The sequence below is a fragment of the Drosophila willistoni genome (assembly GCF_018902025.1).
Source record: "Drosophila willistoni isolate 14030-0811.24 chromosome 2R unlocalized genomic scaffold, UCI_dwil_1.1 Seg167, whole genome shotgun sequence".
Classification (NCBI taxonomy): domain Eukaryota; kingdom Metazoa; phylum Arthropoda; class Insecta; order Diptera; family Drosophilidae; genus Drosophila; species Drosophila willistoni.
Window position 1 is genome coordinate 4,053,454 of NW_025814050.1, and position 13,054 is coordinate 4,066,507.

Genomic DNA, 13,054 nt, shown 5'->3' on the forward strand with positions numbered 1-13,054 from the left:
CACCCATGCAGTAAACTAGCTAATGCACCCACCCACCACTTAATGCGGCTTCAAAGTATCGTAATGTCTCCGAAAGCAAGTAAAAAACAAAACAAAACAAAAGAAAAACAACCCAGCTCCGATCGATTACCCTGTGAGAGTGAAGCAATTAATCAATTCCGGGGGCAGTGGAGTACGGGTGGTGGTACTCAACTACCCGATCGAAAGTCAAAAAGCAGGGGCGTTGACAAAAACCTCAACGCCATAGAAAAACTAAACCGACAATGCATAGCAACAATTCCAATAGCAGCAGCAGCAGCAGCAACAGTCGCCACCACCGCTGCAACCGCAGCACCACCAATAGCACCAAATGTGGCAGCAGCTGGACAACAAGTTGCCAACGTCGCGTCGACGTCGTCGTCGACGTCGTCAACTGGTTACACAAAACGAGAGTAAAATTAGAGCAGGGGGCCGTTTGCCTTGATCGTCGCACACTCGTCTCGCACTTGCAATTATTAATAGCAGCATAAAACAAAAAAGAAAAAAATAATAATAATAATAAAATGTGTGCAGTTAAATAATAAACTAAATACCATTAACAACTGGTTAAGTAATTTCATATGCAAATTTTCCTACAGGTCCGCCTAAGATGAAAGGGAAATCCGTCTTCAGTAAGGAAGAAAACTGAGGCAACTCTTTTCGTTCTGAAATTATCAAATCATCTTAAGCGATAAATTGGCGCCCAACGTAGTACTTTATGTAGATTTTTATTGAATGAAAATGGCATGTCAATGGCAAGAATTCAAAACAAACTCATTTTCCGTGCTGTATGTTCAAAAAGGTGTCAATTGGCGCCCAACGTGAGGCACCACCAGCAGCAGCAGCAGCAACAGCAACAATGTTGTCGGTCGGTGTGCTGTTTCTTGCCGTTGTTCGCTGTCGTGTTGGCAGCCAAGCCCCATACCAATCGCCCATAAATCTTAACGCCAAAGCCATTCACTTTTTTTTCTTTATTTTATTTTGTTGTTTGCTTTTGTTGCCATTTTTGCTGTTTTGCTTATTTCTCACTGCGTGACACGCAAATGCAAGCAAAAAACGCATGACGCAGCAGCCACAAGAAACTGCAACTGGGCTTCCTCTTTGACAACCAGCAACAAACACACACACACACCGAACACACACAAGTTCAAGTTTACGCACAACCTGGCAAACTTGGCTTCCTGCTCGGCGACAGGTTAACGCACTTAACGTTTTTGCACTGGTTTTTGACCGAGCGTACGCAAAAAATGTGGGCGCACTTCACGCATTCAACTACTTCTACTACTACTACTACCTCTATATACTACAGATCAGGTTTTGCGATTCAATTTCATTATTTTTGCGTCTGTTATGCAATTTTGGTGGGCTGTGTGGATGAGGATTACGATTCATATAGTTCAAAATGCAGGTTAATGGCTCAATGTGAATGGGAAGCGAGATATGGTTAAATAGTGAGTAAAAAGGAAAACATTTCAAGTGAATTCTTTCATATTTTGGCTGACAAAACTGATGCGACTCATTCAAATTTTGCCTATTAGCAGATTAAACTTCCATAGCCCGGTTTCTATGATTTCATAACATTGGTCTATATCTCGCACCTGCTTGTACTCCATCCACCCTCGAACAGCAACTGGTTAAGTGGCCTAAAAATAGTAACAACCTGTAAATATATTATTCAAACGAAAAGCCAAAGAAACAAAAAGCTAAAGACAAGTAACTATCTCGTGTTGCATGAAAGAGCTGCCATAATCTGAAACTTGTTGCACCCTCCATGCACCAAGGCAAAAGCAAAACCACTTGCACGTCATCTTAACCACACACCCCACCCCACACCACACACACACACACCCTTATATATATGGATAGATATTCCTATTGATAGAACTTGTTGAATATATTATAATCAATAATCATAGTTCGAGTTGTGACAGTTGTCAAGTGATCCAGAAATTGGTTAATTATTAAGCAATTAACTATGATTTACTTAGCATACTAATTGCTAGTCGCTTTAATTACCATTAGAGCTTGTTCAAGAGAGCATAACGGTTAAATTATATACGCAAAGAATGAGCGAGAAATAGATATATAGAGAAAAAGAAGGAGATAGAGAGAAGCGGGTGCTGCTGATTCGTAGGTAAATTGCATCATTACCAACTATTGCATTCAAAATTCGCACTTCGGAGGCCAACCCACTCGAAAATTCCTACCAAAGACCCAACTGGAATTGTGATTGTAGAATTAGTTACATTAATTAAATTAAATCGACTAACAGTTGTTATAGATAAAACATTTTCTCAATCTAGTGGGCTACAAAATACTCTTAAATTCATATGAATTTTACGTTGGATAGGCTCAAATATAAAGCCAAAAAAGGTCTTAAACGTACCCCAAAATTAAATTCTATGAATAATTTTAGACGACTTTTACCATGAAACATCGTGTCTTTAATTAATTCTTAGCCATCGCTTGGAATCATGACCTTTTGAGATTATGCTTTTTTTTATGCTTAAAACAAGGTAACAAATTTTTATGAAACCTTTTCCTCTATTTTTTTACAACAAAATTTCAAGGGTACTTTTGACTTTTAAGTAAAGTTTAGAAGTTTTTTTAGATTTGTCGAATATTCCTGTTAAGATTTTTCTATTCCATTTTTTCTTTGCTATGTAAATACAATCCATTGTACAAAATAAATTTCTAATATTATCTAATGTCGCAGCTGAGAAGAAATAAGTCATAACTCTAAAACGTAAATAGCTAGCTTTATGTCCTGATCCACTTTTTGAAAGTGGGAGCCAATCGAATTAAACTAATATTGTTGAAGACTATGAAAAGGACATGGTAAAGGTTTTATAATTCTTTGTAGAATCCTATTAACGCTTTTGGCCAAAAGAAAAATTGAGCCGCTCTAAAACACATTTTTAACTTGTGTGGAAAATATGAAAAATATTTAGCATATTTGAATAATACTTATACTTGTTATTTCAGTTTTCATTAAATGGCCAATTCTCCAAGAAAATCAACAAAGCGTAAAATGTATGCTTTATTCCCTTGATTATTTACCTTTAAGCTAACTATACACATTTCAGATTTTAGAAAATAATATAAAATAATTTTTTATTTTCACAATGAAGAACATTACGAATAATTGCCTTTTACTATATAAGTATGTAACTATATTGCTCAAAAACAATATTTCGTAGTTAATTATTTTTAAGAATTCAAACTTCAAAAGGACTTTATCAGAATAGAGAACTCAAATGAGACTTTTTAACAATAAATCGTCATAAATTCTGCATCAAATTGGTGTTTCAGTTTGCAAATGAATAATTTCAAATGGTCTTATTAACAACCATTAAAAAAAACAGTCCTATGAAGATAACATTTGAATTTTTTTATTTGAGACAAAGACAGCATTTACTTCGCATTGAACAAACAAGTTTTCGCATTTTAATTGTCATCATAAGCCAAAATTTCAATTTAGCTTACGGCAAATTTGTTTGGAACAGAGTTCTCTCACCCCACCATATGGGGTATGTTTTATTGATAAGTAAATCTACCCGAAATTTTAAAGTGTATGGAAATTAAATGAGAGACATGCCGAAAATGAAAATGGAGAGCAAAAAAAAAAAACACATTGCAGTTGGTGTGGGTGCCAAACGTTGCCATTGTTGCAACAAAATTCATAGCAAATCATTAGCAAGAGCAACGTAAATTGAATTCAAGCATGGCTAACATTGATTTGCCTCCCCTCTGCTAGAGTAGTCTTCCTCCCCTTCCCCAGCACCAGCTATTGCCCCTTCTGTCCAGCCACACTTGACCAATTCAGGCAAGTGGAAATCGGCATTAAATCCATAATTAGTTTTATGCTCTTTATGCGATTTTAATATTGAAAAACTGTTTGGTCGTTTCTTATTTTTTTTTGCTTTGTCTTCGTCGACTTTAGTGGGCGTTGCAGCTGAAAAATGTGATAAGGACTTTTTTATGTCTGGGGCATTTTTGTCGGATTTTTGGATTTTTGCATGATGCAATCGAGCAATGAGATTGCAACAAAGCCTGGAACTATAGTTGGGTGGTGCTGCTGCTGCGGCTTTTCTTATTGTTGTAGTAGTTGTTGTTGTTGTTGTTATTAAAATACCATTAAAATTGGGCCAAAAGAAAAAAAGTTATATCCATTCAGATTTCAGGTTTTTTGCGTTGGTGGAATAACAACAACAACAACAACAACAACAGCGGCCACAACATGTGCATTGTTCTCTCTCACCCATTTGGATTGTGCAACATATTTTTTAAGTAGGTATATGAATGAATATACACGTGTATGTGTGTATAAAGGTGTCTGATCCAAGTCAATTTCAATTTATACCACTTGACCAGACCCATGAACATTGGTTCCCTTGTTGACTCTGTTTATTCTCGCCCCGGATGTCATATTCAATCGATTGGGAGATGGAGTCGGAAACCAAGATCAATGCCAAAATCAACCGAGTGGAACTCTAATGCTGAAAACCATTGAGTGTTTGGAATTCTGTCAATTTACTCCACTGTCCAATGGGAGTGCCAAAGATTAGAAGCATTCGAATGGTAGACATTTGCTGTAATTGCTCACTGTAATTAGATAATTAGCTCCAACTAGATTAAATCAATCTTAAGTATAAGCACTACTGTGCTAATTCTATGCTGAGTAATAAAGCCTTTCTTAATCTTTGGACAATTAAAATATATTCATTTAAGTACACTCATTCTGTGCGTATGCAAAATAATTCACAATTGTTATTCGATTTAAAATTGAAATTGTCGAAGCTCTTATACCTTGTAGCCCACCAAGTGACGACGTCCAATCACTTCGCCCATGAAGAACCAGGTGATCACTTCAATGGTGACCAGAGTGTTTAGCCAGGCTTCGCGCACGGTTATTTGGCTGAAACGTTTACGCGATGATTTCATATCCTTTTTGGCCTTCTTTGCCGTCTCTTCGGCACTCTTCTGCAGCATCTTCAGATCGGCTGGCAATGGAGGAGCCAATTCGACTTTGGCATATTTCCAGAACTCATCCAAATGGGGGCGTGCCTGAGCCACAAGTTCTAGAAGAGTTAACAACCAAACTGTGTAGACTCAATGAGAAGCCACCAAAAAAGAATACTTACTATTGGCCAGAGCCGTGACCTTGGTACTTAATTGAGCCATTCTGAGCTATGTGTCTGAAAAATAGAATTTTAAAAAAATTTCGTTTTCAAACGACTAGCTAGCGAATGAGAGAGATTTTCAGTGAATTTTGTCTTCCACTTTTGACATGCAAAGGCAGGGTTACCTAGCTAATCGAAAGTTCTAGCTATACAGATGGCGCTGCTGGCCAGGAAATGTAAAAATTAGTGTTACCCTGCTAGCAATGGGACGTAAATATTTAAATAGCTATTAACAAAAAAGGCTAAAAAGCTAATGCCAAAATGAAATTCATTTTCATATGGCAAGTCTATTAAACAAAAACAAAACAGGTCGATTAAATTTTTCAACATTTTTTCAAACTACATGTTTTTGCACAATTTCTGGGCCAATTAGATGATGTTATAGAGCGATAAACTGACCAATCATTACAATAGTCTGGACAAGATCTACGCCCATTTTGTGCTTGCAAAAAAGAAACACAATGGTCAAAACAACAACAACAACAAAAATGGAACAGCTATTTATCTTGTCTATTGATCATCAATGGGGAAAAATCTTAAATATTAATATTGATATTTCACCATCATCATCATCCATTATAAATTATGGCTATCCAATCAAACAAGTCAAGTAAATTATTGCAATGAAGGTGAAGGGTTCTGAATTACAAAATCTCCGTTAATTGATCCAGTTGAACATTCCAATGCGACCCCGTTACAGTCATTCATTTGCCCTTATGCATAATCATATAAATACCGTTTCAACTACGTTTCTACTTACCTGTCAGGTTATGCAGCTGTCCAGCTAAAACGCACACACACACACACACATGCAGCACACCACACACATTTGACACTTTGACCCTCAAAACGTGGCACAAAGACAATTTCAAGTTGAAGCTGCAACACAAAAAAGTCTCCCAATTATGGGCATGTAGTTCAGTTCATTTGATTTGATATTTTGCATTTTTATTGTTATTTGTTTGCCGCTCTGACAGCGTTTGATTATATTTATTTCTGCTTTTTGGGCGTTGCCTCTACCGCATTTTGCCTCACCTGGGGGCGGGTGCTGCGGCGGGGGCGGGGTCGCTGTAGGCGACTTAAAATGAAACCAAACGGATTGCAAAAAAGCTAATTGTTTCTCTTAAGAACACTGAGAGAAATCATTGACTTGGCTAACAGAGAGAAACACCTAAAATTTTGATCTCTTAAAACGTAGTTAAAACTAATAATTGCTGTTATAAAGCTTAAATAATTGCGATTTTATTGGAAACAAACTTTACTATTAAAATGATTTAGTTTCGAATTAGCTGAATTTAGTTTAACACACAAGAATTCGCATTAATTTACCGTTTGTTATTGTTTGGCTCTAATTATGTATAGTTTAAAAAATAGTTTTGTTAATATACATAACACGAAGTTACTTATTTTTTATAAGATTTTGATTAATTATTGTCATTCGACGGGAAATTTAATTCACATTTTTGTATAGTTGAACAAAAATAACAATTTTAAATCAATTAGCACCTTATTGATTAGCACAAGAACTTGTGGTATAAAGTTAATTTTAGTCTTAGAACTCCAACTCACAGGTTTCATATAGAACGGCTAAGACTATGTTGACAAAACTTACGGTGCATTAGCTTAATACAATGACCAATGTTTTTTGAAAATCGCATAAAATCAAAATTAAGAAACGAAAAACTGTATGTTCCAAAAACTTTCTCGCCATTGTAGATGTCATTACCTTCTTTTCGAAGTTGAGTTGCTCAGATATCCAAAACTTTCAAAATCAATAAACTTTTTTATAATTACTAGCTCCAAGCTGTTTATTAAGACAAGAGCATACAATTTAGTCATAAGTAATTAGTTTATTAAGTTGCAATCAGATCAAAAAATAATTATAGGTACATACATATATGTATGTAAATGTTTGCCTCATGAATAAGAGACCAGAATCATCACAGAAATGAAAAATCTTTGATATATTTCTACTTCTTATATAAAATGAAATGTCATTAATTCAGTCCAATAAATTAATTTTACAAACGTTTGTTTGGGAAAAAAGATGCCAAGCTAGAAGAAAGTGTCAAGATAAATGGTTAATGTTATTTCTATTGCCAAAAATTATAATCTATAATTATATAAACACCGTTAATAGCAATTACTATTGTTTCTTTTGTGGCAATCAGGTTGAAATAGTTTGGAATAACTTGGAATATATTGAAAATTACGAAGGCAAAAGGATATTCGCAAGCATTCCGAATGGAGATCCACTCCTGTCAGAGTGCACGTTGGACAACGCTTGGACAAAAAGCCTCCCCCTACCTTCCTGCTATTTACACTGTGGAGTTAACAAATCTTTATAACTCGATGGTGAATAAAATTTGACAACGTATAAAAGAAAGCTCAAAAAATACAGTTCAATGGTCCGAAAAATATGAGTCTTGGTTATTAAGATTGAATTTAATTTTTGAAGGTATAATTCTAATCAATATTATTAAAATGACATAACTTATATTAAATAATATTTCACACTTAATATATGTTGCATTTGCAACATTGCATTTTTAGTAAATTCGGCGCTGCTATTTGGTAATAGAAAGTTTAAAAAGTTTAAGGGTTTAAGAAAAGACAGAAAGTTAAAAAGAATATTGTTCACCATGGCTACCATTCCTTCCGTTTGATTTAGAAAAAAGATTCGGTTCCTTCGAGGTGGTTAAATAAATAATAGATCCTTCGAAGCGACAAATCAACTGAAAATTTGGCCAAATCAATACAAAATATCTTGTATGTACTTTTTATAAGCTGGCACTCTAACGACTCGATTTGATACAAAAAGTATGCAAAATTTTCAAATCGTCATATTTATGTCCCAACAATTGTGGAGACATTTTGCAGAATACTGAAGAATTAACTCATTCGTTCTGATATATATTTATATCGTAACTTAATTCTTCCTAACATTGCATTTTATTTAATGGCCTATATCGAATTGTATAAGATATTTACCCTTTATACAATTTGACCATTGACCATTTTTGTTTCTATTGATTATTGTTTGCAGTGTACATAAATTCCTTGGATACTGCACATATGTTTGTATGGCATTAAGGGGTAAGTATTCTATGTAGAATTCTGTAAGGCTGAAAGGAATTCAAACAGTTATCAAACTTATAAGCATATAAATAATTATGGTTTTTGCTGCATGTTTCTCTGAATTGATTCGATCGATTAGGTGGTATATAGTATTCATATACAATGTATATAGAATCGGATTCTTGTTTCAAATGTAATTTGCGCAATTGCGAACCGCCCTCCTCCCTGCCCTGGCCCCTGGACATGGACTGGGGCACAGGCATAGGCATGGACTCAGACATACCCAAAGGCAGATCTCAGTTGGACGATCGAGGCAGAGCGCAGTCGCTGCAGCTGGCAGTGAAAGGTGTACAAAGTTTACTCCAAATTCTGCTTAGCTGCTGCTGCTGCAGCCGCTGGCACGAGCTTCGACATGGCTTGGCTTGTGCCTGGCCAGAGTTGGGCGTCGGCGTCTAGTTTAATGTGTGTGTGTGTGTGTCTGTGTGTGTTTTGTGTTTTTTTGTGGGGCAAATTCGTTTGGTGGGTTTAGTATAAAAGTTGCCACAATTTGGTAGTCGAAATCAGAATCAACTCGTTCGCCGAGCAATCAACACTTAGTTCTCCTTCTTCTAACTAAAGAAAAACCCCCAAAAACCCTCAACATGAAGGTGAGTAGCTCTCTTCCATCCTTTGGGGAGAAGTATTGTCTAAGAAGTCTCTTCTACCCCTCTCGATCCAGTTCGCCGTTGCCGTAGTCATGTTCGTCTGTGCCTTCGCCGTCGCTCAGGCCTCTTGGGCAGCTATTTCTCCCGGAGTGTCCTATGTGAACTCGGTGGCCCATGGACCTGCTCTTGGTCTTGGTCTGTGGGGAGGTCATGGTGCCTGGTGGAACGGTGCCCCCGCTGCCGTTGCTGCCCCATGGAACGGTAATGGCTGGAATGCATGGAACGGCGCTGCTGCTCCATGGGGTCTGACCGGTCACGGATGGAGCGGTGCTGCCATTCCCGGAATTGGCCTGTCTCAGGGACCCGCCGGACACGAGGGTGTCTATGTGGCCAAGACCCGTGGAGCCATCCACACAGCTCCCTTGGCTGGACACATCAACTCTGCCACTTCCGTGAATGTGGCTCCTGCTCCCGGAACTCTGTAAATATGAGAAGATCTCCACCACCATCACCACTATAACCGATGCCAAATGGAAGCGGATGCCATTCACTTCCTATATGACTTTCAACTTGACTCCACTTGGATATCTTCTATCACACAACTTCTTCAACTCTTCAAACACTTATTGTTAAGCACCACACACCGACCGATCTGAGTCCCTTCTATTTCCTCTGATACCGAATACTGAATACTGAAAACTGAGATCTAAAGATCACAAAAAAAAGCAACAAGTCCAACAACAATTACAAAAAAAGAAACCAACATAAGATAAAATGCCAAGTCTTTTCTATTCTTTGACGAAGTTTTCTACCATCTACGACTTTCCTTTCTCTCCTTCCAATCTCTGTATCTACTCTTCTTCCTCCACTTCTCCTTCTGTCTTCCCTTCTGTAAATACATCTTCTAGACGTTATACATTTGCAACAATTGACAAAGATTGAACAAAAATGTTATAAATAATAAACACACACAATGCAAGTGATTTTATTTATGCCAATAATTCCACAAATGAGTTTATTTTTTCTCCAAGCAATTCAATTCCCAAATAGCTCAAAGATAAAAACAATGAACAAGTTCTAGAAATGATGTCAAATGAAATCGAATCTAATCAAGTGATAATCAAAACTTTAGGAACTTGGGACTATAACTTTTATTTAAATTAAATTAAACTAACTCTGCCCATTTATGCTCTTACTTAAATTATTCGAATGTTCGAAATCCATTCGGTTAGAAGATAATTTTATGCATTTTTAATCGTCTCGATCTACCTTGCTGATGTGTGACCTGATAACATTGTTATTATTTAAGGCACACCCTGTTATTAGGAAGTTAATCAACAACTACAGCCTGGCCAATATACTCAAGGTACCCCTTGTCTACTAAAGACATTAAGTATAGTAGAGGCAATAAAGTACTTTTATTACAGAAATGGCTTAATATGAAATTGACTGCTGAAGTTGGCTCAACATTGTTGTTAATATAATATAAACTGGTCCATAATGGACGTGGTGTTCCATTTAGGTTCAGCATGCATAGTCGAATCTCTGGCTTTGGTTTACCCAAAATAAGTTTAAAACTAAAAAGAAAATAATTTAGGAATATATCTATCCTTTCATATTCAAATCGAAAACAAACAAAGAGAAAAGAAGCTTTAACTAAATGTGCTTTGCATTTAGTTAGAGTGATTTATGTGTAGATTTGAAATATATTTCTAGAAACTATTTAACAAATGACTCGTCATATAAATATTTCAACTAGATCATAAAACTAAAATCGCAACCTTGCGGCTATTTTGCACCTGTTTAAACATGACCTTGAAATTGCATTGATTTCATATCTTTATTGTGGTGGACGGGGAGGGGAAAGGGAGTGAAATATGTGTCTTTGTCCATTCTTAAGTGGCGGCTTAATCAAAATGTATTATTATATATCAAATACAAATCAACATTGTTTGGTCAATAAACGATAGTTAATCGTAGGTACTACTTACTGAAACGGTAGTCGGGGCCAATGTTCAATTCATTCACGATCCAATTAATTGACAACTCAGCCACAAAGTATTGGGACCACAGGGCGTATGCTTAATTATGCGAACGCTTAAAAGGCTAATTACAGAGACAAAACCAGAGACAGAGTCAGCTAAGTCGGCCTTCCCCCTGCTCACCTCCATCATCGGCAACAATCACCACCTGGTCCCCTGCAATCGAACTGATATAATTGTCGACATCTAATACATGGACAACACCATGAGTACTTAGCTAAATTATGGCAGCAACAGCAGCTAATTACAGATTATCATCACCAAGAATTCAACTTGAACTCTTTTCTTTTTTTTGGTCGATTGTCCACAATATTTTTTGCTCTAGCTATTTGCGTTGGCGTTTTCTTTTGAGGCCAGAATCAAAATGCATAAAAATCATTGGCGTACCTGACATTTTTTTGCAAAGGGAGGACTAAGGTTGATGAATTTGTATAAAAAATACCTTGAGGCTTGAAATCGTAATACATAAAAATAATAAATAGTATTCTATAAAAGTTTTTGTTTGGGGCTTGTAAAAGGGATAAATACATTTGTAGCTATTAGTAGTCCTATAAAAAACCATCTCACGGGTTGTTCAAGAATGACGTGAAATTTTTCGATAAGGGACGAAAATCAATAACCTATTTGGCGGTCGTTAGGCAGGACTAGTGCTAAGTCCATGGGGTCTATGAGTTCTATTTACATATATAGATTATTGAAACAATTTGTTACCATTAAGACTGCCTTCAGACTGATCTTCTGACTCATTGTGAACTTAAAAAACTAGTTTAAAGTCTAAAGAGAGATTTTTTGTTAAAATCTGTCCAGACTTGGATAATGATAAAATTAGATGAAAAACATATATAATATGGCATTAGCAAAAGTACACTCAAAAAGCAAAGCCGTAGAAGGGTTCATTGGGTGGGTCTTCAATCGTCATCTGCTCAGACCGGGGAGAAAATCCCTTCCAATCAGGATAAGTTCAATATTACTCCTTATTACCGTAAAATCAAACAGTTTTTGAAGATTTCTATTAAATTAAAATTCTTTCATAAGAACCAATAGGTATCATTCTTTTTAAACATCGTGTTCCTAAGGGTGATCCCTTATATAAATAAATCTTAAAAACAAAAGATGAAACTTCTCAAAAATCGATGTGATTTGAAAATCTATAAAACTAAAATGAGAACGACGAAGAAAAATCTTAAATGTTAAATGGGTATCCGATAAAACTGTTTGTCGTAAGGTTTATGGTTAATAAGCGGAAACTTAAATAATAGATTTCCCCCTTCGACTACACCCATGACGGTGTTTGATTTCCTTGCCAAACCGAGACAAGAAGAAACTAGTTTGGCATGCGGCACCCAAATGTTTTTAATTTTTATTTCTGCATTGTGTGTTTTTCTTTTTCGAATCGAATCGAAGTCAAATGAACAAAAACCACTTGGGACATAATTGAATTGTTTGTCCGTTTGTACGTTTTTGCCTTAAGAAAGATATTTAATGGATCTAGCAGAGCATTAGCCTTATTCAGTGGCGTGACTGTTTGTCTCCCTTCCTTCTGGCCACCTTAAAAGGTGTTATATAATGGCCACTATTCTGTCTGCGAATGGAACGATGTAATAATAATAGATATTAATAATTTTACTTTTGGTTCATTTCGCCTTATTTGTCGTGTAATCGATTGACTTATTTCAGGATATATGTATGCAAAATAGATTCTGCTCTGATCCAATATAGCAGTCATAAATCTTATAAAATGCTAATAAAAATCGAACAACAATTAAGTAATTAAAAAAGAGAAAAAAAAACTAAGCGTATTGACGCGAAGTGAAAAATCCATCAAAGCGACTTACCGGAACTGCAGCTGAAAAGTGGGTTGGGTCCCCTGCCCATGCATAATGTCAAGCAATGAATAGTGATGCGACTGGTTCCGATTTCCGAACTAGTTCTAGAAAGTTCAATTCACTCCAATCACAAATGGAAACAACTAATATCAAAGAATAAAGGTAATATAATGATTTATGCTTTGTTTGATTTACATTGCATGAAATAAACTAGTTCCTTCTGAACAAACCTAACTGTTCAGATCTATGTATGCATATATGTA

The 13,054-nt window shown here is 36.1% G+C and overlaps 2 protein-coding genes across 2 annotated transcripts; one reads left to right on the plus strand and one right to left on the minus strand.

Annotated features, from left to right (window-relative positions):
- Positions 1-4,718: 4,718 nt before the first annotated feature.
- LOC6643869 (ATP synthase subunit g, mitochondrial) lies at positions 4,719-5,328 on the minus strand. Its single transcript, XM_002066696.4, has 2 exons — positions 5,163-5,328; positions 4,719-5,099 (listed from the first exon to the last, which is right to left on the minus strand). The coding sequence occupies exons 1-2, from the start codon at positions 5,200-5,202 to the stop codon at positions 4,822-4,824; spliced, it is 318 nt and encodes a 105-aa protein (XP_002066732.1). The 5' UTR covers positions 5,203-5,328; the 3' UTR covers positions 4,719-4,821.
- A 3,528-nt stretch (positions 5,329-8,856) lies between these two features.
- Positions 8,857-9,897, plus strand: LOC6643870 (adult cuticle protein 1). Its single transcript, XM_002066697.4, has 2 exons — positions 8,857-8,926; positions 8,998-9,897. The coding sequence occupies exons 1-2, from the start codon at positions 8,921-8,923 to the stop codon at positions 9,406-9,408; spliced, it is 417 nt and encodes a 138-aa protein (XP_002066733.1). The 5' UTR covers positions 8,857-8,920; the 3' UTR covers positions 9,409-9,897.
- The last annotated feature ends 3,157 nt before the right edge of the window (positions 9,898-13,054 follow it).